The sequence below is a fragment of the Catharus ustulatus genome, chromosome 5 (assembly GCF_009819885.2).
Source record: "Catharus ustulatus isolate bCatUst1 chromosome 5, bCatUst1.pri.v2, whole genome shotgun sequence".
In the NCBI taxonomy this organism is placed as follows: Eukaryota; Metazoa; Chordata; class Aves; order Passeriformes; family Turdidae; genus Catharus; species Catharus ustulatus.
In genome coordinates, this window is record NC_046225.1 from 52,063,951 (window position 1) to 52,091,185 (window position 27,235).

Consider the following 27,235-nt stretch of genomic DNA (forward strand, 5'->3'; position numbering starts at 1 on the left):
TACTTCCAGGTTTAGACAGTCAAGAACATGAAAATTCAACATTTTTACAAAAAGTGTTACAGTAATTTCACGATTATAAGCCACACCATTTTGACTAAAGTTTTCTCCGTACCTGGAAGTGTGGTTTGTTTTCCGGAGCACCTAATATATGAAAAAAAGTTCAGAAATTTGCCAACCAGAAATGAGAGCACGCAGCAGCCCCGAGCCGAGCCGTGCCTGCACAGCCCTGAGCAGGGCCAGGGCCGCCCCCGGTAGCTGCGGGGGAGCAGGGATGGGGAGGGCGGCGGTGGGAGGAACCGAGCCGGGCCGGGGCAGCTCCGCAGCGGGGGAGGGGGAAGCCGGCCGAGCCTGCACAGCCCCGAACCAGCAAACCCCATGTTCCCGCGATTCTGTTACTAATGTGAAAGTTGCAGCGGATCCTCGCTGCGAACAAAAGTGCGGCTTATAATCCGGTGCAGCTTATCTATGGACAAGGAACGAAATGTTGCCAATACCCAGATGTGCGGCTTATAATCAGGTGTGGCTTGTAATCATGAAATTACTGTACTTAAAAGTGCTTAAAAGTTTCAGAAAGAGTTTTAAACTGAAAGGGGGTAGATTTAGACTAGATTTTAGGAAGAAACTCCTCAGCATAGGGTTTTGGGGCACTGGAGCAGGTTGCCCAGAGAAATTGAGGATGGCCCATCCCTGGAGCAACCTGGTCTGCTGAAAGATGTCCCTGCTACGGCAGAGGGTTAGAATAAAAAAGGTTCTTTGCAACACAAAACATTCTGTAACGCCATGATTACTCATGGATGGGTAGGCTGGAGACAACTGAGGGCTCAGAAGCTGCAATCCAATGCACACCACAGAAAAGAAAAGCAACAGGTTAGAGAAGTGCAGGTGAACAGTCCTACTGAAAGCCTGCAGAGGAGCCTTCTGATTTAGCATCATCTGTTGCTGAAATAAACTATTTCATTATTATCTGATTTCTCCTGTATCCAGAAAATTCCTTGGTTTGTTGCAAATTGCTAATTTAAAAAAAAAATTACCTGTCTATTTAAATAAAAAAGAATATAAATGTTTATTAACATAAGGCTTATGTGATACAGAGATCTTGTGTGTCTGGGTGACCCTCCTGTTTGATGGCTTCCTTTTCTGCATTGTAGTTCCTCGGCCCACGTCCCATGTCCTGCTGGAGTATTCTGTCCACTGGAGTGTGGAAAGGGTTCAGCTCTCACCACTATTTTCAAGTCCCCGAGTCATCTGAGTCCGTTTTTTTCTCGTAACCACCCATGACTATTATGGGATGTGTGTGAACCCCTCCTCCCTCCCACAGTCACAAACTTTCCTGCTTGTTCCCCTGACCTCTACTCAAGCTCACACCCAGCCAAGCACACAAGTGTCTACATGCACCACAGTGATATCTGATGTTGTCTCAGTGGCCTCTCAGACCTTGCTGCTTATGTGTGCTGAGAGACAGAAGTGGATTTAGGCCCATGTCTTTTCTCTCCTCCCTCCCCCTTTTTACAAGGATTAATAAATATCTGAATTCTACTTGGCTTGACTTTTGTTCTGCTCTTAGGGTTTGCTTCAGTACATAACGATAATTTCCTGCTGAACTGCTTCTGCTGCACTTTGCCTGTTTCACTTCCCTTCCAAAAGAAGTGACTTCAGAGCAAATACCAGACCAGAACTGTGTGACTCCCAGCCAGGGTTAAATCTGACCACAGAGCCTTGTGATTTTACCCAGCTTCTGATTTCACCAGCGATGGCTTCCAGTTTTGAGCTAAAGTATGTTTGTTGTGAGGAGAGCAACCAAGTTTTCAGCTGTGAATTCTCCACACATTCTCAAAGATGAACACAACTCCAAGATAACCTGCGCAAACTATCTACTCATCTGAACTTCATAACTGTGAGAGAAGAGTAATACCACATTCAGAGTGGTTTACCCTTGCTTTTTCAGATCTTTGTTTTATTACGAGGACTGGAGAACCACTTTGTATGTGTAAGAGAGCTCAGCATAATAATAACTGAAATGACATGACTATTATTATTCCTGTGCTGGAGGTGGTGCTGCCTATGGCTCTATGAAAGTGTGGAGCTCTCTTCCCTCCAAATCTTTAATAAAATCAAGAGGGAAGAAAAGCAGCAGCTTGTTGTGGTACTCTGTGAATTGTGGGTTTGGTTGGAGGGTTATGTAAGGGCATGTTTGCATACAGGCAAGGTGCATCATGCAGACACCCCTGAATTAAAACACCTCAATATACACCTCTGGCCAGAAACCCCCAGACACTATTTGCCAGCCAAACCCAGCAGGAGCAGGTGGCATATATACCAACATGCCAGCTGCCCTGAGTGAAGGGCTTACATCAAAGGGAAACAGCCACTGCCATCACAGATGGTGTAGCTGTGACACCCCCAGCCCGGGGCTGATGGGGACAGAGCCCCTGGCAGCTCGCAGGCCAAGGGGAGCAGCCGTGGAGCTGCTGTGGCTGCACCTCTGCTGCTGGGGGCTCCTGCACACAGCAAATGCAAACCCACAGCTTTGTACCCTGCTCCCACAGGTGTAAACAGCTGCACAGTGTGCACAGAGACCTGCAGCTGAGACCTGGAGGTGGAGGAGAATTATTGCAGTGAGGGCAAGGAGGTGAAGGGCAAAGAGAAGACAGCAACTTCAGCATGACCAGGCACGACAGAGCTTCTGCCAGGGCCAGGTGAGGGCATGCCTCCAGGCTTGTCATCCCCGTCCCAAAGCACAACACTTTGAATCTCACTGCTGCCACAACAGATAGCCTTTAGGATGGACTCAAGGAAAAGATACCAGAGGCTTTATCGCCTTCTTTTTGTTTAGGGATTATATTTGGTGTGAGGACAACATGGAGGAACACATGAAGTTACTTGTAGAAAAGCAAACATTACCATGACCTGGGCTGCTGCTGCTGGAGTTGTGGAAAGGCAAAGTGCTGAGATGAAGACATGAATGAGAAGGGCTGAGAAATGAAGAGTTTAAATGAAAGCCTGAATCTGAAATGTATGTAGAGGAAGCAGCTGTTGAGACGGGTAGGATGGTCAAATCACCAAGTAGGAAAGAAAGAGGTACAGACTGGGGTGAGACGATGGTGGGGCCACTGTGACAGAGGCTGCAAACAGACTGGATGGAAGTGTCACAAAGAAAACAAGACCTTTCTGAAGAAGATGCTGTGTTACAGACTAAGCATATTGAGATCTTTTACGTAGGAAGGGACACAATTTCACAGACCACTATCAGAAACACTCACTCTCCAAACTTCAATTTTAACCAGGAGAAATAAAATGCTGTATGATTACAGACTTATTTGCAGACTCTTTGATTACTGAACTATATTCAAATGTTTAACCTGTAGTAGGAAACATTCTGTGTTAGGAAACTTAAACAAAATCTAGAGTTGAATTAGAGGCTTTTTAATTTTTGGCAAAAGTAGCAAGTGTTGTACTCCAGTTATTTTTCTGATCATTAGAAATTCATTCTTGAGTAACATATTCTCACTTTTTCATAGTTTCCCAATTAGAGAGAGAGGGGAAAAAAGTTTTGCCATAATCTTCTTAATGAAATGCAGTCCCCAAATTTTCAACATGAAGTTTTCTTGCTGCAGTAAAGTCAGCTTTTGGGCAGGAGTGATAAACTCTACAACAGATATTTCACATAACTAATAATACAGTAAGCCATATTCAGAAGGAAAAAATACAGTCCAGAGACACAGCCCTCAAAAAAACATCCCAAGCCTCCTGACATTTTTTATTGCCATTTTAAGATCACTTTTGGAAGACACCTTCCTTAATCAAATACTGTTGCCTTTAAAGATTAGTGTTCACAGTCTAATCATGCTGCACTTAGCTTAATTTGCTTTGCTATGGACTCATTAAATTCTTTCTTTTGGTCAGAAACCCTGCCATGGCTTGGCAGAGAAACAGGAAATCTCTTCTCCATGTTGGAGGGTTGTGACTGCTCTTTCATTTTTGCACACAGACTGGCGGGTGCTGCAGCAAATTACATGTGGGTCACTCATTCCTTCCTATGTAAGGAGCTCACAACCCCTTAAAACATTTTGTCAGCTGGACAACTGGGACAAGAGGGAGAAAAACAATTCTTGCGTCAAAAATATCTCATGTTGCCATTATATCAGTTAGATATAATGTTTAATTTTAGGTTGCCTGAAGCCTCAATGGCAACAATTCCTACAACTGATTGTCGAAGCTGCTTTCATCCCATCTCAGCTTGTGATAGATTCAGCATTTGGTGGTCAAGAGGAGACTTTCCTGAACTACTACTTCATTTGATCTGAGAAAGTGCACTTAAGGAACAACCTGTCAAATAACATTACCTGTTATTTGATCTGGAATCTGTGAATCAGAGTAAAGCACAAGCGATAAATAGTAGAGGCTTTGCAGTATAGTTTTGCTGGCAGATGAGAAATGTATAAATTGCTTTCCTCGTCAAAGTTTGAAAGTCCATTAAAAATTGCAAACAGATGTGTCATGATCATCCCTACACCTGCAGGACTATGCATAGAGATGTGGTACCTTGGAATCTCACCTGGGTGCATGTAAAGTGTCTCCTCACACAGACACTGAGCGATAAGGAGTGTTTTAATTGCTGGATGAGCTACTGCCAGGCATTAGATCTAACTAGACATTCCTAGTGCTGTCACACACTTCACCTGCAGCTGAACTGAACTAAGAAGAAAGTCAGATTCTTTCCTGTCTTTGGTATCTTCCAAGGAAACCTATATGCATCCTGCACCAAAAAGGCAGGAACTGACTTTCAGAGGTAAAACCCACAAGCACACATGAAGAGTGAGTACAACAGGCAGAGCTACAGAGCTATGCTTTTAGCAGCATACCTCAAAAGAGTTGACTTTACCACACTGGTGCAACCATTGTTTTTGCTAGTATATATATATATAATGTACTCTGGACAATGCACTCACATGTCTTTCAATTTTCTGTGCTATTCATTATATTACAGAGACACTCATTTAGAAGTAATCTGTACATGTTGGCAAGGAGCTACTTCTGCCACTAATGCCAATTCTCTCCTCTGAATGGAGCAAATGGAGCAGAGGTTGTCTCTGCTTGAGGTGGATTGCCTGAGAACTTTATTGGCAAACTTATCAGATGAAGATGCTATGGGAAAGCCTCCCTTTGGGCATATGGATCATGACTTTGAAGAAAAGTACCGTGGAATACTTAAGAGGTTTTTGTATCACTAAACCCCTCATCATTTACTATTCTGGACTATTTTTTCTTAAACAATTTAACTGCATAATATTTGCTGCTAATGCTGAACTCCCATTTTAGTTCAAGTATTTTACGAAAATTTCCCCATGATTATTTGCTCATTAATGCAGGTAAGTTCTGAATTTTTTTAATTCTTGATGCATTTGTTAAAACTGGAATCATATGCTTTTATCAGCTTTTGAATTGCAATAGTTTGGAGTGAACACACTGTTAACTTGAACTTTGCAACGTTTCTACCTGTAGCAAAATTCTCTTAGGGAGTGAATGGATATTTGCTTAGGTAAAATCGGTGAGATTTTTCTATACCTGAAAAATAATACAATTAGAGAGATTATTGTTTAGAAGGACAAACTGCTTTCAAAAAGCATAGGTAACACCACAGAAAAAAGGCAGCATAGCAGGTAGCCAACTCTGAATAAATCTTTTAAAAATTAAGAAGAACTAAGAAGAACTCTTAATTAAGAATTGCTAAGAATTAACTAAAAATAAAAATAATTGTTTTTAAAATTAAGAAGAATTATGAAAATCAATTAATTTCACTATTTTTCAGCACCAATATTATTTATTCTTTAAAGATTTAACTCTCAGGGTTTCTAATCTACTGTTGGGGGCTTGAACTGTCCAGTAACCCTAGATGAAGATCCTCTGTCCACTCATCAATTACAGATGTTAATTGGGGTGAGGGTCATGATATTAATCAGGTGCACAAATGACCTACATGGGGAAACAAATAGATGAATAATATCTGCAGATCACCCCTAAGGGTAAATATTGCTCTGTTAAATATTTTCATATACATGATGGAACATTGCTTGTTTGTTTTGGGATTTTGGTGGTTGGTTGGGTTTTTTCTCTCCAGAAAACAAACAAACAAACAAACAAAAACAATTTTAAAAACTCCCTCATTTAAACAAAAGTGATTGAAGGGATAAGCAAAAAAAATTTTTTTTTTTTTTTGCTGTTTCATGACAATGCTAGCAGGAATTACTACTTAAAAAAAATCTGCTGGTGTGTGCTTCCTGTTCCAGTTTGTTTAGTCACAAGTCTGAATTAGATCTCTCTGTTGGTTAGTTTCATTTACTATAAACAGGTCCTGTGCTTTGTTTCAATACATCAAAGCCCATAGCCAGGCACAGACAGGTAAGGTAAAAGGGGGGAAGAAAGTTTACAGTCTTGCTTCATTGTTTCTTTAAGCCTTCCAGACAACGGTCAGAGGGATCACACTGAGTTTAAAAGAAGGCTTGGTTACTGGGGTTTTTTTGTCTATATAAACTGGCTTCTCTTTTGTTCCTTTTCTAGAAACCACATGTAACTTTAGGTCAGAAAAGTGTAAAATGTGGCACTTCTTAAACCAGCGTTACCACTGCCTTGGGGTAACTGGATCAGGCTCCTCTCCCTGCTATGCCGATGCCTGCTGCTGTCCTTCAGGTGAGTACCAGAGGTTTATTTTCTTATCAAATATCCATTCACCTGAAGGAGGCAGATGGCTGAGAAGGGTACTTTTCTCATGACTGACACTGCCAAAAAAAAAAAAAAAATCGCCGTTTTAGCCCTTTATAGGTGAATGCGAATCACTCCCTTCCACAGTATTTTTAGTAAAGCTGCTCTAAGTTCGCTTCCTTTCAGCCCTTGCATCTCTCCGGTTTTCTTCTCTGTTTTTTGTTGTTGTTGTTGTTGTTTCCTTTTCTTTTAATTTTTTTGTTGCTGATGTTGGGGTTTTTGTTGTTTTGGGGTGTTTTGGTTGTTTTGGGGGTTTTTTGTTTGTTTCTGGTTTTGGTTTTGGGGCTTGGGGTTGGGCTTTTTGTTTGTTTGTTTGGGGGTTGCTGGAGGTGTTTTAGGGGGATTTTGTTTGGTTTTTGTTTTTGCTTTTTAATCTACCCTCTTAAAACAACAGGAATGCTGGCTGGCCCTCAGCCAGCCAGAACTCAGCAAGCAGGGTAAAATTTCAGTTCAGATTTACGGGAAGGTGTTGGGAGTAAAAATCTGGTTTGGTGAGTTTAAGGCAGGGAGTAGTCCAGAGACAACCTTGCTACTGTGAGTGTGGAGAGAAAGAGAGGAGGGGGGGAGGAGGATAATAAAAACCACCCAGGCTGGAGATTAGAGCCCAATTTTTCCCCTGTCCGAGTTTCAGTGCGTGTTCCTGAGCTGCTGCAGCCTTATCGAGTTTGGAGGCAGAAAGCCGGGTCTGGGGGTGGGAGATCTGCGCGGGGCCGGCAAAGAGCTCAGCGCCCGCTCAGCGCCCTGGAATGTGCGGCTTAGGGCAGGGGCGAGCAGGGGCTTTGGCTTAGCTGGTACTAATTGCGAGTTTTAGAGCTCAAAAACTCCCTTAAAAAAAAAAAAGCAAAAAAAAAAAAAAAAAAGCCAAGAGCCAAGAGAGGGGGTTAAGATTGGGAGAGCTGTTGCTCCCAGCAGCAGCAGTGCAAGGAGTTGCTCAACTCTCACTTAGCAGCGCGGTAGGAAGGACAATGCATTAAGGTCGCTACCCCAAAACGGTGCCGCTGCTGCGAATGGTGCTGGGCGCTGAGGTGAGCTCCAGGTAGGTACCGGCGCTTTTCGGGTTGCTCGGCGCTTCCTCCGTCCTTAGCTGCGGATTGGATTGTACTTTGTGATTGGATTGCTCCTGTGATTGGGTTGACAATGTAAACGACCCGAAGTTCACCGAGAAAATACATTTTAAAGTATTTTTACGGGGGAAAAGCAAATGGAGAGGACTGCAGAGATTTTCGGTGGAGTTTTGGTGACTCTTTCCGACTGACAGATTCCCGGTGATTCTGAAGAAAGATGACAGATGAGAGGCAGTACTAAACGAGGACAAATTGAGAAGTGATTTACAGATCTGAGAGTTTTAATTTCAAGTATGTTTCTCCATGTCAAAGAAAAAGCACAGCGTGACTTGCCTAATGTCTTTGGAGTCAATTTCGGAAGGAGTGCTTTGTTTTATGGCTGTTTCTTCTTTTTGAACACTTAAAATGCTGTAGTTTGTACAGAGCACAGAGCCGTGGCACAAGTGACAGGGAGATGACAAGAGGGCTCTGAGCGTCTGCCAATCTGTTATAGACATTAGCATAAGAATGGGATCTTATCTGTGAAAAGTTTCTGAAGACCATTTAAAATACATGTATCCATCAGGAGGTCAAGTATCTTCATGCTGAGATATGTGTGATTAGACGAGAAATACTAAGGTCTCCTTTTTCATGTTAAAAGAAATAGCAGATTTTAAAAATGCTTTTAGAGGAAGGGCTACACAGCTCATTTCTTCTGAGGACTTTAAAATAAAACTTTGAGCTAAAGCCAATCTATTATAATGGTTAAAGATGGGCTGGGACCTTACAGGTCGAAAAATCCCGACCAAATTGTATCGGCTCAGCTGGGCTGACCTGGTAGAACACAGGGGCTGAAATGAGCCGCCCGAGGCTAACGCAGGCCGAGTGTCGGTGCCCTTACGTGCCTCCCGGACGGTGCAAATGGTAATTTGGACAGGGCTGCAATTACCCTGTCTCTGGCAGCCCGGCCGAGCTCACATGCTGCGGGAGGAGCCGCAGGCGGTGCCGGTGCCGGGCCCGCACGGGCGGGCTGGGCTCGGGCCCGGGCGCGCTGCTCGCCCCCGCCACGGCCGCGCACGGGCCCGGCCCCGGGGCCAGAGGTCACCCGTGGTGTCAAGCGGAGCCTGGTGTGGAGCTGGGAAGCTGGAAGGGAGCGAGCGCTCTCCGAGAGGAGGCGGAGATAACGCCAGAAATGGGCCGCTGCTCCGAGTCCGGCAGGCTCGAAGCTAAAGCTAAAGCTAGCAGGCTGCTGTCTGCGAGATAAACCGAGAGACAAACACTCCTTTTGCACATTGGTTCTCTCTCCCGCCACTCCCCTGCATATTCCCGTCCCGAGAGGGGCTGTTCCCCCGGCTCTTTTCAAAGCTGTGCATCCTCAGGGAGCTCAGGACAGCTGTCACCATCCCGCCTCCTGGCCCCGGGACAGCCCAGCTCCTGCCTGTGCCTTTGGGGTCTGACCTCTTCTGAGTGTTGTTAGGAAATATTTGGACTTGATTGCCATGTAAATAGGGTTGCTACTAAGTTCTGAGTGCCCCCACTTCAGCTGAGGATGCAAAATCTCTGTTTGAAGTTTTAGAAAACAAAAGAATGTGCTGCCTTTACTACAACAGATTCCTTAAAAGTTGAAAACATTGTAATAAAAATATTTCATATAAGCAGTGGAGATGGTAGAGCCTTCAGGGAATACTGTTTCTATGTCAGTTTGGTCTGAACCCTTGATCTTGTGTGGCCCTCACCTGGCTGGCTTCAGCAGAGCTATCCCTGGCACTGGGGTCTGCTTTTGCAGCTTCCCACATTTTGGAGTCCTGGATTCCTCCACATGGCAGAGCCCCCTTACTTTGATATCACTCTGTGAAATGCTGCACCCTCTTCTGTGAAAGCTGTGAGAGCATCTGACAGCTGGAGAAGACCAGGGTTACCCTGGAGTGGTGTGAGAGTACCTGTTGGGTTACCATAGGAGCCCAGAGCACTGCTAGGGTGACAAACTCCAGCAGATGTTACACCACCTTTGTGGGTGAAACAAAAATGTGACCTTGGCTTTTTCACTCAAATGGCCCTGATCACTTGTGTGTGGTTTCCTGAACCAATATCACTCTGATTTACTGAGAAATTTAGTGGGGGCAAGTATGTGCTCTTTGTGAAGAAACATCACCAGGTCCTGTTCCTGTTAAAAAAATAAATTAACGATGAACGTAAAGATCAGGTTTGCTTTGTAGCAAGCAGCAGATCTAACAGATTAACTATGAAGAGATTATCTCCATTGTATATGGCTGTATGTAGTTGCCTCTTCTGTCATGAAGTTGAAATCTCCAAATTACCAGTTACTTAAACCAACAAATCCTTCCTTATATTGTAGTCGCTTCAAAATTTGTTTCAAAAGGGTATTTTTAGGTGCAATTTTCAAGTTTGTAAAATGGATCCCATGAACAGAATATTTTTGTCTGCTCCCTTCACAGAGGGAAGGACTCTGACCTTTCCAGTATGAAGCCTAAAATAATATTTCTTTCTGCTGTAGCAATTTTTTTTTTTCAATAAAATGCTTCTGGGTACATCTAGCTCTTGCCAAGATCAGGAACATCTCAGTAGCCTTGCTGAGACAATGCAGGCTTTGTATAGCTATGACTGGTAGGGCTTTGGTGACACAGTAAACCCAACAGAGGAAAGCAACTTTTTAGTAACTGCAAAGCTGACTACCTGATACTTGAGGGCATTTTTGTCCTTTCCAGGCTTTCATTTGCCCTGATCCCAAGTAAGATTTTATTTGAAAAGAAGAAAGAAGTTTCTGATATTTTTAATGAGTGTTTTACAAAATATGCTTAGAGTCTGGAAGCTATCTTTTGCTTAGGTAGGTCATAAAGTTGAGACTGAATCAGCACTGATGGGCTTATTTGCCATGAGATGGAAACAAACTACAAAGGCATGAGAATTCTCAACCAATAATAATGTGACAACAGTAACTTTCATGTGTTTCCAAAGGGGGAACAGCTTAACCAGCTACTGACAACTGAGAAGCTTTCTATCCTATTTGCCAGTGTGAGAGCCATTGGGAGGTTTACTCTGGAGAGGCAACACCCCAAGTAATGTAGCTCAGAGTTTTCATTCATGTTTTGGCCTTTCAAATACCCACTGGATGGGCTGGAGCTGGGCCTCAGAAACAAACAGAGACTTCACTTCTGCCTTTTTGTCTTTTATCAGAGAAACCTTGTAAGCTCCACCACAGGTCAGGGTGTAGGCTGAGTTTCAGCAAGTTGAGTTCCAGTAACATTCAAGATGTCATTTATGATTGCTGTGTCACAGATCTGAGATTCCTGACCTGGGTGTTTCTGTTGTGTGGACCTGCTCACACAGGCGGAGCAGGAGGGTTGTCACTGCCGTGTGGAGTTGATGCAGGAAATAGCTGGTGAGAGGCAAGAGATGGGACAGACACAGGTGGAGCACAAGGAAATGGTGAGGGTTCAGCTGGGTACATAGTGAGAGCAGCATGCCAGCAGTCTGGCTGCTGTTGAACTGTCTCAGCAGCAAGGGAGAAAATTTAGAAGGAATTTAGGACAGGTGAGCAAAGTTCCTCTGCAGTTGTGACCAGGGAGGTAGTCCCAGTGAGGAATTATGAAGGAAAACAGAAGGGTATATGATGGGAAGCATAAAGTGGGTGTTCATAAGCTGCAAAAGACACCTGTTTGTTCTGTTCAGCTCAGCCTGAGCAAGTATTGTGTGTAAGGACATATTTTATTTGTTAGCAGATGGAAAGAGAATCAACAGGAGCACAGAAAATGAGTGGCACATTCAAAGCAATGAAAATGATTCTTGAAGTAATATTTGGAAGATGAAACAGTGGATCAAATCATGAAAGAGCAAAAAGGAATGTCACCATTAATGTGAGGGTGAGACTCCAGGGAAGTATTTAAGTTTTGAGGGCAGATAGAATAGCCAATGTCTTTGACATGCATGCAGAAAGCGACAACAGAAAAAGACAACAGGTCTTAGAAACTTTGAAAGAAAGGCTTCTCAAATAAAAATTGTGCCCTGCCTGCAAACAGAGCAGTAATGGTCACTGTGGAAAGGAGAGAAAAGAGACTTCAGGTATTCCTTGTGAGGGGGGCAATATTAGGGACTCTGCTTTGTCCACATATAGCTGGAAGTGGTGGCTGGACTTTCAGCAGACAGTCTTTCAACCTTTCTAGCAGAAGAAACAACTGGGGAGTGTTGGTTGGGCTGGATATTATGGAGAAGAAAATTGAAGGAAATTGAAATGTAAGAAGAATTTTGCAATTTAACTTGATATAGAGATAAGGGCTAAAAGCAAAAGAGAAGTCATGAAGGTTGATGGAGCTGAAATTGCAAAATGGCTGAATGGTGGACATCATGGAGGAGGCTAATGGACAGTGCTTGAATGAGACCACTTGTAGTTAGTGCAGGAAAAACTCAGCAGTAGACAGCCTCTGGACAGTGCATGTCAAATAAACTGTCTTTTTTAATGAGGAAAAGAAAAGGATTGGCGCAGCAGAGGAACAGAATTGGTAAAATGGATGTTGTGTGACAAAGAGGATGATATGGAACATCAGCATAAATCAGCAACAGTAAGAAGGGAAAAATGGGGAATCAAAACCCAAGGAGGAAGGTGATGGACTTGAGTGAAGGGGAGGCATTTTCAGGGCTGGGAAGAGAAGGGAAGGGAGAAAATGAGAAATGAGTAATCCTTGAAAAGAGGAGGAGGAGGAAGAGGAGGAGGAGGAGGAGGAAGGAGAGAGGGGATGAAAAGGTCAGCTCACTGAGTCTGATCCCAGTCAGGGAAAAGCTGAGACAGAGGTGCTTCTTTAGGGTTTGAAAGCTGTGCTCAGAATTTCAGGACCCCTAAGGGTGGAATTATTAAGAGACTGTGGTTAACAGGTCTTTAAAGCTGGAAGTTGTTCTGGGGTGACAAACAAGGGTATGAGGTCTGAGCAGTATGTGAGGTGCAACTGTGGGAGCTCTTATGGCTGGGGAGGGAGGAAGAGCCAGAGCGGGCAAAAAGCATGAAAGGCAAGGAGGGAAGGTAGAGTCAAACACGATCATGCACGCAGGGACATGTCTTCTTGATGTTTTTGCAACAAAAGAGCACGTTCAACTCACCTCAATTAAATATTAACATTATTACCATGACTTAAGGCCATGTTTCTGGCAGTAAAATTTCTGTTGACTGTGTATGCTGAAATTTCACCAGAGTTCACACGCTACTATCCACATCCTAATGTGAGTGTTAGTCCTCTCAGGAAGCATTTCCCTGTCATTAGCATTTTCATCAAAGGTAGCACTAATACAGTACCTGAAGCTCACAGCAGCATAGTCACAGGTAAAGCTGCAAGCAAATCTAGACTTAATTGGTGAGTGTATTCAAACTTTTGGGACTGCAGTATAGTCTGTGTTGCTCTTGAAGATGGATCCTGCCTTTGGCTTCTTGGCCTTATGAAGCAGGCAAGAAAAGACACAACTTACCTGACTTACTGAGTGCACACATTCGATGAATGTGGAAGTGCCTCTGGCTGGGTCAAGGAGATCTGAATGTGCTTGCTGTTGCTGCCATTTGTGGCGTCTTAGTCAGTGTTTACAAAGTAAATGGGATGAGTAGATGCTACTGACAAAGCCGTCTGCTCACCCTGAGCACCCAGGCCAGGGCTGGCTGCAGACGTACCCAGCGGCGTTGCACAACCCCAGGGCCCAGAAGCAAGCTTCAGCTTGGGCAGGGCTCAAACAGGCCACAGTTGTCCTGCACGGAAGGAAAAAAAATGTGATTTTAATAGAGGATAATTGTATTGAGCAACAATAAACAAAAGGGCTTTTACGTGCTTCTTCCACATACTGAACTCCCAAGTCTCAGCTTACCTATGTGAGTCACAGGTCAGACTGTATGTGTGCAGAATAAATCTTCCTGAGCACCGCAGGGATGGCAAGAGGTATCTGGGATGTCAGCACAGTGCCCTGCCTCCTGCAGTGTGTGATCAGTGGGAACAGGGTCTGAGGCAGGCAGCAGCTCCTGAACACGCCTGTGTCTGCACTGCTCTGCTCCTTTCTGCCTTACCAGCTGGGAGCCCTCCCTGATATTTTAAGGTCTCTTCTCTGACCTGTGTTCTAGCAGAGGTGTTTGCAGATCCTTGCTGGAGGTGCTGAGATGTCTTTCCATGGTCACTCCATTTCTGTTGGAAAGCTCTGGTTTTCTGCAGGGAGTCATCTGCAAGCTTACGTTCTTGGTAAGCAGCAAGACTGACTGGCAAACTATTTTAGTTTTTACTGTTTGCAAACCTGATGAGTCTAAGTAAGAAAATTCCTGCGCAAATTCCTGCACAAATTCCTGGCCATTCCCATGGCCACCTGCCTCGGCCTGGGGGAAAGTTTATCAGGTACACTGTCTGGTAGGCACTGTATAAAACCTACAACTCAGAGGAATGTGGAATGAGCTGCCAGAAGCCCTGAGTAAATACATCAAGTATTGCTAAACTGAAGGCACTGGTGGCTTTGTCTGTTGGCTTTCGCATCAGAATGAGAAAAGCCCAGGGCAAGCATTTTGCTTACAGAAGAATTTCAGGGCTTTTTCCCCCCTCGTCTATCTAGAGCATTATCTGGAGTTTCAAGAGTGGCTTTTGGATTCCTGTCATCTCTGAAAGATGGGTTTGTATGGCGTGCCACTAAGAGAGGCTCTGTTTAAAAGCATCAGGGATTTGAGAGGTGTTACCAGTGATCCTGCAGTCCTGGGCTGTGGGGTTGCTGAGAGCAGGTTGTGGGGTCCATCCCATTGGCCCTCACCAAGGAGACTGAAATCTGAGTCAAATCCTAGCATTTCATCTGTAGATCACTGAGGTTTGGAGTCGGTTGTTTGTCTTAAAAGGAAAATATAATATTTATATTTGTATATTTAGACATACATATAAATGGCATGTGCACTATAGGTATCAACACAAATCAGTCTCAGTGCTGGATTTTTAATTCTTAAAGCACTGTCAGTTACCATCTTTATCTCTGTCTTAGGGAAATGATCTTATGGGATCATTTTACCCACTCTGTTATTTTTTTCTCTCCTCCTGCATACCAGAAATACACGCTTGAGGAGTGCCACAAGAGATGAGCTGTTAAAGAATACACTACATATATAAAAGAGGTGAAGCTTGAAGCATCTTTGCCTCTGTATTTTCCAACAGACACAACAGGATTTTTTTTCTAAATAAATAAGTTGTGTAAAAATAAAGGTTCTCCAAAGGAAATTTAAGCAAAATTGCTGACAATGGGCAGCATAACAAACTTAATTTTATAGAAAATGCCATTTATCTGTAAGTTTAGAAGGTTAAGTTCTCAATAAAGCTTCATACTGGTAATAGTGAAAATCAGTTAAAGACCTCAACTCTCAGTGCATGCTGCCAGTGCACAAGACATGGACAGAATAGGGCGTTTGTAAGCTGGGGTGTAAGTTTATAGTATCTTTGGATGCACTTTCATGTTTTTAATACATAGGCAACTCTATGCTCTCTATTTTGTCGTACTACAAACTGATCGCAAAGGATGCTGCTGCAGTTTGGGAGCTGTAATTGTGTTACCACCGGGTGGATAGAAGGTGATCTGTCCCCGGGTGCCTCAGGAATACCCACAAATGAGTCCGACAAACCCTTTGCAGAGCTGAGGCGGGTGCAAAGAGGATTAGATAAGCCTGCTAGTTGTTTTTGTTACGCAAGTTTTCTTTGGAGTTCTGTGCTCCAAGCTGGCTCGCTGCTTCCCCATCTTCAGAGGTTCACCTTTGCCTTCTGGCACTGGTGCCAGTTTCTTGGGCCTCCATGCTCTCCTCATGCTCTGTCTGTGTCAGTGAGTCTGGAAGGGGGGCCAGAGATCCTGGCACAGGATTCATGCTCTGAACTGTGTGTGCCCTGGTGCTCCACAGACCACCCACCCTGCATCCTTGCAAACACTGCCCAGCTGGATGTAGAGATGTTGGAACCTTGGAAAAACAAAAGGGGTGAACCCCCTTCTGGCCAACATCAGCTTTCAATGACAGGCAAGGTGGTTGAACCAGACTTTAATTTCCACTGTATTTCTGCATTGTTTGAATGTGGGTTTCAGCCACAATAGCAAGACACAGAAAGGGCTTGGCTTCTGCCTGAGCTCTGGTGGGGAGACACTGCTTTTGTGTCTTTTAAATCAAGCACTGTAACGCGAACAGTGTGAGATGAACATAATTGTGTTGGTCCTTCTGTAGATCCAAACCACTTATATCACATTTCCTCTTCATCTAATCTTATCTGTTCTGTGTTGCAATCCTTGCTGTGCTTCCCTATTTCCAAACCAAAGCGCAATCTTTCTGAAAAAAAAATAAAAATCTGAAAGCTGCTGCCATTTTGAAACATGGCCTTTTTCAAACAAAGAACATCAGGTGGTGGTTAACACATTGGTTTGTTAATCCTTACCTGGAAAGTAACCGATGCCAAAATAACTGCATTCTCAAAGGTCCTGCAAATGTCAATCACTATTAAATAAAGGTTTCTTCTGAGTTCACACACACTATTGTATGCATAAGTGCAACAGGGTACAGAACAAGCCAGACAAGAAGCAAAAAGTACACCAATGACTGGTTTTGCAGGAAAAGCACCAGTAAAAAGCTCAGGAAACCTGGGTTCATGTCCCTGCTTTGCTATAGAGAATGACATGCATGATTTAAAAATGGTACAGTCAAGTGGTTTTTGTGGATATCTGTACTGGTCTCTGCTGGTATAGCTGAACATCCCTTCAGGCTATGAGATCTACTACAGCCAGTCTGTGGGGAACTTCAGCAAATCTCAGGGATTTTTCTGTGTTTGGCTCATGCCTTCATTTTGATAGGGTCAGGCCGTTGTGCTGTGGGAGTCCTGGGGAAGGACAAGGGAAAGTGTCAATCACAGCTGGACACCTAACCCAAACCTCTGACAGCCCCTGGGCTCCTGGCTCAGCTCCCCTCCCGTCAGCCCCACAGTCCTGGGATGAGGGAGACTCCATGAAGCATTGCAATGGCACAAGCTGTCAAGGGGCAGGGAAGGGGCACTGCCAGCAGGCTGCATTTCATGATCCATGGATCCATGGATCCATCACCCATGATTGCATGTGTCCCTGTGAAGTGAGAGCAAGGTCATGCTGACAGAGCAGTGAGCAGCACTTGCTGTGAAACTCCAGGGACGGGGAGAGCGAGGAGTCCCCAGGATGCTGGTGGGACAAGTCCCAGGTTTCTGCTTCAGATCAGTGGTTTTGGAAAAGCAGTTTGAAATGCACTGCCAAAGGGACTGTAGCTTTAGTGTTGATAAATAGATATGTGTTGTAGCCCACTCCAGAAAAGCACCTACACAACATAACCTGCAGAGATCTGGACTGTAACTGCTCCAAGTGCATGATATTTTGCATCCCACAGTTTCCATTGTACAAGCAGAGGTAAAAGGAAGAGGACAGAGAACTCTGCTTAAAAAGGATGCCCTGTATTTTCTATTAGGAGACAATTTTTATTTGCTTATAATTTTGCAAAGCTTTGCATTGCATGGCAAGACACCTGAGGCCTGTGAATTGCTGCATTTACCTGTATAGAGGCCCAAGAGTCACTTAGCCTAAAAGTCTTTGACAATTTCTGAAAATCAAAGCTAGAGAATTTGCTTTTTTTCAAGCTTTTGCAACTTCTTCCTAAGGTTCCCTAAGTGCTTGACCTCAAGCAGGGAAGTGGCTCTTGTGCAGGGGTCAAAGCCAGGATATAAACCTTTGAAAACAGAGTTTTCATATGTTTAGTGGAAACTTCAACTTTTAACTTTCGAGTCCCCAAACCCACTGCTGACACTGCCTATACTCTGAGACAAATTTGAGTCAAAGCTCTAGCATGAGCCTGCTGGACTCTCTGCCCTGAGTTCAAGAGCAGCCTATAAGGCATCTAAAGATAAAGAAAGCAAAGAAACAGGTACTGGGGTGTGGATCCCTGAAGAACAGGCTGAACCTAGTGGGGAGGGAAGAGAGAGGAGAGACACAGAGGCAGGAGGGGGAAGACCACTGTCTGCCTTGAAAAGCTGACGAAGAGTCAGCAGGCTGATGGAAAAGGGCATTTGCTAACTGAAACAGAAGTGACTGAGAAGTGGTGGCTGGGCAGGAGACAGCACATTTGGGAGCAAGGTCTGACATGGGGGCTGCACTCAGAGCCAGCCAGGCAGGGGCTCTCAAGGCTGGAGACAAAGACAGGAGAAAGGAAATGTGGGGATTTGAGGCACTGCTATTGGACAAGGGCAGGATCAGACAGAAGAAAGGGCAAGTCATCCAAGGAGACTGGGTGCAGCCCAAGCCAGAACACTTTGGGATGTGAATCCAAGGGTTTTCACCACTCCAACTTTCCCTCAAGAAGCTGTAAGGAGTCCCCTGCTCCTGCCTCTTCCCTCTTTCTCTGCTGCTGCCCTGCCTTTGTCATTTACTGCTCCTTTGTGAAAGAGAAGTCCATGCAGTAAATATCATGTGCTACGCTGTGGTGACACACACACCACTAGGATGCCTCATGATGGAATTTGGGGTTGGGTTTCAGTTTGCATCCAAAAAAAAAATACAAGGAAGCTTAGGAAACTGTGCACAGATATATCCTACTCATAAAAATATGAATAGTGGAATTCAGATGGTGCCAGATTCATAGTCTGCACAATCCTAGTTTACCTTCTGTTTTTATATATTATTATAATATGATCCTGTTTTCTTGACACATTCAGTACTGATGAGGTTTTTTGAAGTAGCCTTGCCATATGTCATCCATAAAAATGAGGACAATGAACTTTACATATATTTTTTTTCTCCTGGTGTTCAGGAAGTAAATGGTTCATGCTCTTGAATTCCTTTGCTCTGAAAAGATATTTATTACTCTTTGGTTTTTTAGTGGTGCTCATTCCTGTAACATTTAAATACTTACAAACAGTAATGAGATAATCTGCATAAAAACCATTTGATATTTATTTACTGAAAAATAGGGACACAGGATATAAATTAAGAAGTTTGCCATAGTTTTGATAATACCGTTTAGGATGCCAGGGCCAGGCACAGGCGAACTTGCTTAGTTGAAGGTCATCTTCACTGAACAGTGTACTTAAGGGTAAACAAGCTCTAGCTATAGGCTTGTGATTCAAGAAAAGTGCAGGATCAGAGCATGAATGCATTATACTTCCTCGCCAGTGTGTACTGGCAAAACTTTGGTTCTTTTTAAAGTGGAAATGGACAACTGAGAAATGCTTGCTGCACTGGGTGCCTCAGATACCAGAGGGAAGGCATCCCCTGGTCAACCAGCTTGAGTCAGAAATGAAACATGCACAGCAACCTCTCTCATTCAGAGTAAATGGCTCAAGGACAAAATCTCCTGTCCTGGCTGGGCTGTAGGACAGCAGATCCTGCTACAACCCTCATTGAGCAAACCTGAGGTATGAACGTGCTTGTGGTAACTAATTCACAAAGGGAGAAAAGACACCCCCAAAAACATAGAAGAGTATACACCTCTGATAGGGAACAGAGCAAATAAACTCTTCTCCTAACCCATGGCGGTAGCAGTTCTTTCCCTTTCATGCACCTGTGCTCGTGCTCATCTGCACTTTCTCTGTTCTTCTGCAAGGACACAGGCTCTAAGGGAGGACCTTACCTGGTGATTGCTTTGTAACACAATAGTTACTTTCCAAAAGATGCTGGACTGACATTATCATTTAATGTCTGTCCGTTCCTCTGTTCATTTAACAGAACAATCATAGAGAATGCAAATCACCCTCTTTCCATCCTCAAAGCTTTTTTTCAGGTCTGTAGGATGGCCCAGCTGTGTTGGCCAGATCATATTCAGTTTCTTCTTCTCTGTGTGCTTCACCCCTGCTGTCTCACACTGACAATACCAGGGGCCATACCTGATCACCATACCAGGAAATGTTCTTTGTCTACTGGCCAGATTTCACCTGTCTAGGCTGCATGTGAAGTGTGCTGATACAACAAACTGGGAAAGCACAGTCTGAGTTTAGTGTGCGCCAAGGCAGCTTGCAGTAGTGACAATGAAGCAGCAGCTCACAGCCACCTGGGCAGTCTAAGGTAGGCAAGGAGAGCCTGTGTCTGCACAGGTTGAGTCCACTTACTTGAAACTGGTGAAAATCAGCATGTGGTTTTCTGGCTTTCAAAGCTGAATTGGTGTCAACCCCCTGGAGATAACATGCATTAATGCTGTTGTACTAGAGCAGGGTGGGTTTTTTGTTTGGTTTTTTTTTTCTTTTTCCTTTGTATTCCCTTTCTGTTCAGACTTTGATTTAATATGCCTTCTCTCCCTCTGTTTTGGTTACTTTGTGTCTTAGAGCTTAGAGATTTCCTGCCCTTATATTGCAAGTTTTTAATGAAGAATTTCAGCAGCACTCAGAGTTACCAGTAAAAGCCCTCTGCAGATTTTGACAAAAGGAGTTATATGAAATTACTTCTAATCTCTTTATCCTTGTCACACCACTCCGCTATGCAGTAATACACCAAAGAATTTCCAGAAAGTGAAGGTTGGCGACTTACAATACCTACCCACTTGGTTGAAAAAATAATTAATAATGGAATAGGGAGGTGAATTCAATCTGCTGCTTTCTTAGCTGGGGGACCAAAGAGGGGAAAACTGGGGAGAGAAGACTAGAAAAAGTAAATGTTTTCCCAGTTCATTTTTTTTTTCAAATAAAAACTTGAGGCCAAGCAAGCCATTTCCCTCAAAAGTTTAGATCATGTTCTGAAAGTTAAAAAATGAAGTATTTTGGTTGACTTTATCATGGCAGCTATCAATGGCACGTGGTTAATCCCTGCTAGAGTGGCAAAGCTGCAAAACAAATAACAGTATGTCCTTGAGTGCACCAGTTCTGTGCCTGACAGGTTTTCATTTTTCACCCCGTTGCATAATGCTGGCACGCACATCCGACACGTAGAGTATGAAACTGTCTGAGTAGGGTTTGGTCCTGCTTCCATTCAAGTCAAGGCCAATACTCTTCCAGCTCTCAACAGAGGCAAGATCATGGCACGTGCTGGAGCTGACAGCAGCCCAATGGGGAAGCCAGGCAGCAATATTTTGGAATAGGTCAGCTGTCTCCTACTCTAGTCCAGTCTTACCTGCACTTGTGTTAGGACCTAGCATTTGAAATCCCATGGCAACTAATCACTTTCATTGCTTGTTTTTTGTTTTTTCGGTGTTATTTCCTTGAAAATAAAAACAAAAAAAAGTGTGTGTGGGGGACACCCAGATATTATTTCCTCCTGAAATACACACATACAGAAAACAACATATTGATTTTCTTGTAGTCTGTGTTTGTCAATCTTAGCCAAGCATTGTGTGTAGGTGTAAAGTGATTTAAAGAAATAAGATGAAGTATGGGTGGGACTGAAAATGCAGTTGCTATTATTCATCTGTTTATGCCATCATACACGTGTGATCAGGCTGTGATCTTGTGCAGCAGCCTAGGAACCTATGGAGTGCTTGAATCATCTTCTGTAAAAGAGCCAGGAGATTTGTTATTTAATACTTCTACTAGATCAGCAAGATCTGTATATACTGCATTTGTATTTCACAGCTACAGCCAGCCTCAGGCCACACATGTGATGAAACATCAGCATAGAAATCCATACCTGTTCTTTTTTCCTTGCAATATGCAAGCTCATCAGGATTCCAGCTAGGATAAAAATATGTGTAAACAGCTTACATACTTACCAAGAGTGAAGGCTTTGTAAAAATAAAATTATTTTGAAGTTTGGGTTGAGTGTGCAAAACTGACTGATCTGTATAAAAATTGAAATTCCAAGGAAAATATTTCCAATTTTCAAATGTGAGCACTTTATGCGGAAATTGAAGTAACCTCCAAAGTGCTGGAGAAAAAAATTAAACTGAAATAAATATTTTTCCTTTGGTTGAGAAAAGCAAGTAAAAAGAATTTTTCTTATTGCTGTTCCTGGGGTCGACTTGTGATATTAAAAAAGAAAAAAATAGTTTCTACACCTTTAGTTTTGATACATCTTCTTAGAAGGAGTAAAAATGTGGCACTGGCACTTACTTGCCAAGCCATTCTCAATTAGGTAGAGTAGGGAATTTTTCCATGGGAGTCCAGTCCTGAATGCTACTTCAACTCTGTGGAAACTTACCTGTGACGTACACAGACCAACCAAAAATCTTAGGTACAGATCCCTTATCAGGTTTTTGCAGGCTCAACCACATTCCTGCTTCCACAGAGAGCAGTTCTTCTAGCTGCAGGCAGTACAAACTTGCAGTGCTAATTATTTGATCATCTGCCTCAGTATTTCCAGATGTAAAAGATTTCTTTATTTTGCTTGTTAAATAAGGAGTTTGGTTCTATCTTTGTTCCCCACTGGCTACATCTCTGCTAGTAAATCAAACGCACCCAGAACCGCTCTCTGGCACAGGGACTGGCTGCCTCCAGAGGAGGATGCTGTGTCACCTGCCAAAACCAAATGGCTGCACCCACACTGTGTGTAAGGTATGATCCAGAGCTCACCCTTGTGCCTGGCAGAGTGATGGGTTGGGCAACTGGTATTTAAATGACATGGGTCTAAGTGTCTAAAGGGTGTCAGCTGTTCTGGACCTTAAAAAGTGCAATTGGTTTCCATTTCAGCATCCAGGAATGCTCACTGACATAGTTTGACTTCACGTACTTTTGTGGAGGTAGCTCTTACATCTCTCTCTTCCTCATTGGCACTGATCAGCTCAAGAGCCTTCTTTCAGAGGCTCCAAAATCAGGTGTATACTTATTATGTCCCCAAGCAAAGTATTTACATTCAAATAAAAATATAATTAGTGCTAGCAGCTTTACCAAGTGTTCTAGAATAAGGCTGGTAGAGGAGTATGAAGCCATCAAGATAAAAACCTGTGATCCATGGGATGCCTGCCCAGAAAAGAGTGAAACAAGGCAAAATGAGAGGTTGCAGCAGATGCTGATGGAGAGGACTGCTGGCTGCTGCTGAACTGAACAGTTTCACTGGGAATAAAGTCAAGAATTTCTAAGCAAGCATAAGACATGAGTCTGTTTGCAGAAGGGGAGAAGGAGGAGTCTGGAGGCTCTAATGGCCTAGGGTTTGAGGGGATTTTTTTGTAGGGAGGAAACATTTGTTTGGCACAAATATGCTGTAGATCCAAGTTCAATTTCCCTTAATCTATTCTTACTGGGAATGCAATTGCAAGCAGTTCCCTACTGGAAAAAGAAAACATTTGACTTCTGATTCCTATGAAAATTTAAAAGAAGCTTATTCTTTTTAACTGAGAGCCCCCTGGAAGGACAGGGTAGAAAGTCTTTGAAAGACACTGACTTCCCAGCTGGTATTCATCAGTACAACGACAAGACTCTTCCAGTTTCTCAGTGTAGTAGCTGACAATCTTTCTGATCAAAGTGTGGAGTTGTGTTGTGCTTAGCCAGCTTCTGGGGCTATTTGTATATACCTGTTTAGTCGATGGGCTACAGTAGTAAACCAATAGAATAATAGAAAATACCTACATGTCCTTTGCAAGAAGAATACATGAGATCAAGACAATTTTTTACTAAAGTTGATTTTGCCATCATTATGTACATAGAATAAATATATTCCCCCGTTACATCGCAATATTGAATTCAATGAAGCACTTTTTCTGATGGGATATACCTGTCCTCTGAGACTTTTGTTTCACCTATTAATCTTGTTATCCACTCCTTTCACCCGCACACAGTGGGGTAGCATTTTTAAGAATTAACAGCAGCAACTTTGTTTTCTCAGTTATGTCTCGTTTAACTAGCATCTAATCTTCTTAGCTCTTATACCCTCACAAACAGGGATTTGTTTGGCTAAAAACTTTTAATTAGCCCAATCACATGGAGCAGGTATTTAACAACCCCAAGGCAAACCCATTTCAGACATCAGAGGTGTCTCACCACCAGATTGGGAGAGCTAATTCTAGGAGCCTTTTGCTGCAGGCTGCAGAACTTGAATAACAGGGTTGGTGAGCGGCTGGCACCCAGTTTTTCTACATAAGTGGGCAGCATTCTTTAATGGTAATTTGCTGGCTCCAAACAGCATTTCATGATCTTTCACCAACCCCTTGTCTCTACTGTCCCTCCAAAGCAGCCCCTCAGTTTGTGCTTGCACAAGTCAAGCCAGCTCTGAAGAAAGGCAAGGATATTCTCATGGGATTGTTAAAACCTGTGAGACCTGACAGGTTGCTAGAACAAATAAACACATAAACAGGCGAATAGAACCTGAGGACAGAATCTGCCGAACTTTTGATCTCAATAATTTGAATCCAGGAGAAATATGGCTTGAGCAGTATACGGGTCCTAACCCAGGAAGCACAGAGCCACTGCTGCAGGGCAGGCAAGGCTGGGGTGGGGGGAAATGCTGATGCCAATGGGACCTGCGCTCCTGGGCGTGTGAAATCAGTGAGAAAAGGAGTGGCTATCACAAAGCGGAACAAAGGATATTTGTGAAAAAGCAGGAATAAATGCTTGCATAATGTGTTAAACATGCAATTACTAACTTGAGACTACCTCTGCCACAGAACTGGGCTGTGCATGAGCCCATCCGTAAGTGATTCTCAGGTCCAAGCTGTTTCTCCAGCAGTTTCTCTCAGAGGGGTCCTGGGGGGCTATGTGAAGCATTTAGCAGTGTTCCTCCAGCAGGGCCCTGGGGAAACCAGGGCAATATTGTGATTGGTTGAGAATGGAGAGAAAGACCACGAGTGGTGACTCCCAGGGGTATCACTTCATTGCACTTTTATTATCTTCCTCTGCTGTGGTGTTTTTGAAACACCTGTCTCAGTGGAAGTGATGCTGATCAAGTCATCTCCATTGAGTGTGCTGCCACGGAGTTATTTCTGGTCTATCCTATCATCTTCAATTTGCTTTGGAAAATTGCTAAACATAGCAAACATAAGTATGTAAATAAGTGAGAAATAATATCAGCATCTTCTGCTTAAAGTTGCAGAGATATAAGCTCTCTATATCTACCACTTTCAGTCCTGCGTTTGCAATATCATGAGAGCTTTCCTAGGCATTAACTTCAATTGATTGTCAATAAACCTGAGGTACCTTTGTTCCAACATTCTCCACACATTTGTTCCTGGCTACAGCTGCTCTTCTTTAGAATGCCAGTACTTACTCCTAGGGCTGGGAGGCTCTGCCTCAGCAGGGGAGAAGATGCCTGGGAGGTCTGCATAGCAAGGAGGGCAGGATATGCTTTTGGGATGCTTCACAGACCTGAAGGAATATGACTGACCAAGCTGATTTTTACAGATGTGGTTATGATGAGCTGCCCCTGCTGTAAATAACTAAAAATGCCCTCCTGTCCCAGTATGGGAGGTAAACTGGGTAGCCATATGGTAACACGTAAACACGGGGTACCCGGATTAAAAAATTTGCTTGTGTTCTATCTAGACATAAAATCAGCTTTAAAAACAAATTATTCTGATGAATGGATGCAAAATCAATTGAAGGTATGTTGCCTGAACAAGATCTGCTCAATCAGGCAGGATTTCCATTCCAGCTCACTTACTGAGAGAAGTTAAAATATCAAAAACGTGGAGCATTAGAAATCATTCCTTAGGAAGCCAGGTTTTAAAAAGTCTGCTGACTGAGCTCATCCTGAATATTTGGCTTTCAGAAGGCAACTGAAAAACTTACTCAGTAGCATCACATGCAGATATTTGCAGGCAGCAATAAATATATGAGTGCTTGCAGTGTTGATAACCATTAAAAGTTCTTTTTTTTGGCTTACTTACAGCTAACTAAAAGCAAGCCATAAGGCAAATTAAAATGTGGCAGAATGATGTGATGGAAGGGAAACATGATGTCAGGTAATATAATTAAAAGCTACTGAGTGCACCTAAGTCGTGAGGGCATCTTAGCTTTAATATCCCAAACTTAATACACCAGGTAAAGTAAAATCTTTGGTGGAGTACCATGAAGAGAGAAATGCAGTACTCACACTCTGGAAATTAAATATTTGAGACCAGTGGCCCACACCAAGCTTTGTGTGGCTGTTGTGCTCTGCATGCTCAATGTCCAGCCAGGGGGTGAGGGCTGAAGTTTTGCCACAAGGATGTGTAGAGACCCTGGGCAACAAGAACATTTTAGTAAATTCCCTAATCCCCTGGAAAAAAAGCAGCCAAAACACATGTGATAGCCTCTTGTTAAGTGGGCTCAGGCTCTGACAGACACCACCATGAAGGTTTCTTTGATTCCAATCTATAAAATCTGGGGTGGTGTGAAGTGGATGGTTTGGGGTGTGCTGTTCACAGTCCCTTCCAGTGAAAAAGGTAGTGACTGTTAGACAAAGATTTATGAGGCTTTTTCAGAAGAAAAGGAGATATTTCTTCATGCAGCAAATACTGGATTTGTGAAACTCTTTACCAAAGTGTATGACAGTTGCAGCAATTTTTTTCAGACACTCAAGACTGGGCAAGTACTTGGAAGAGAGGTTCACCACTGGGCAGTCTAGATCAGTCTGGAGGAGTCCCCTGAGCTGCAAATGGTTGGAGATTGGGAAACAACTTCCAGAAAAGATCAATTATGTTCATCCTGTTGTTGCTGTTCTTCAGGGGTCAGTTTTTCATCACTGCTGCAGGCAGGTTACTGGGCTACATGAGCCCCAAAAATCAGAAGTAGTAACACTGTTCTTTTATTTTTATTTGAATTGTGAGCCAACTGTATATCAGTTTTCTGATACGTAGACAAATTTAAGGTGCTCTGTCTTCCCATCCATGCCTGAGCTGGAGGGGAGAGCACTGCAGGGAGAAGTGGTGCCACAGTACCTCTGGGAAGCAGGTTGTTCGTCAGCTACACCATGACTATAGGTACCAGATGCTTTGGGAGACATAGGAGTGGGGCTCAGTGGCAAGGGCAGCATTGCATGATAGTGTACTTTGTCTGGGGTCCAGTAAGTTGCAGGCTATGCTTTGTGAAGTCATGTGTTATAGTGCTCCCATTTATTTTCACTAGGATGGTTTTTCAATCCTGTTAAACTAGCCTGACAAGAACACCCTAGCCAAGTGGACCTTCATCTCTGTCTCTTCCATCCCACTTTGTCCCTCTTTTTGTGCATAGGGAGAACTGAGATCTGTGCTTTCTTTTATGAAACTAAAATAATTTTTGAAAAGTTTGTGGATTAACAAATGACCCCAAGCTCTTCCTTTGTCCTCCAAATAAGTCAAACAGACATCACAACAATACAGCAAAACGTGGATTGCCCTTGTGCTTGAGAACATATAGCAAGAAACATTATACTCAGTAGTTTAAATTAACTTGCTTATCTTCAGCCTACCAGAAAAAAAAGAGTATTATTTATCCTGCTCTCTTATACTGCAGCAAAGATAAGCACTTTGTTAAGAACATCAGTATAATTCCACTGCCTTAAAGTCTGAAGCTGTGAGGAGGAGAAGCTGTAACAAGCTGTTTCTGCTCTACTGTGTTCTGTGGGTT

The 27,235-nt window shown here is 43.4% G+C and overlaps 1 protein-coding gene across 3 annotated transcripts in view; it reads left to right on the top strand.

The window, feature by feature from the left end:
- The first annotated feature begins 6,309 nt into the window (after nucleotides 1–6,309).
- The window catches only part of RBM47 (RNA binding motif protein 47), a 75,710-nt gene continuing 54,784 nt past the window's right edge, over nucleotides 6,310–27,235 (top strand). For 2 of the 3 annotated variants that reach the window (XM_033059359.1, XM_033059360.1), the window contains exon 1: nucleotides 7,646–7,795. In XM_033059359.1, the coding sequence (XP_032915250.1) occupies nucleotides 7,767–7,795 (29 nt within the window). In that variant the 5' untranslated portion in view covers nucleotides 7,646–7,766. Of the gene's footprint in view, nucleotides 6,400–6,558; nucleotides 6,688–7,645; nucleotides 7,796–27,235 lie in introns of those variants that run through there. The other variant, XM_033059361.1, reaches the window with a different exon arrangement.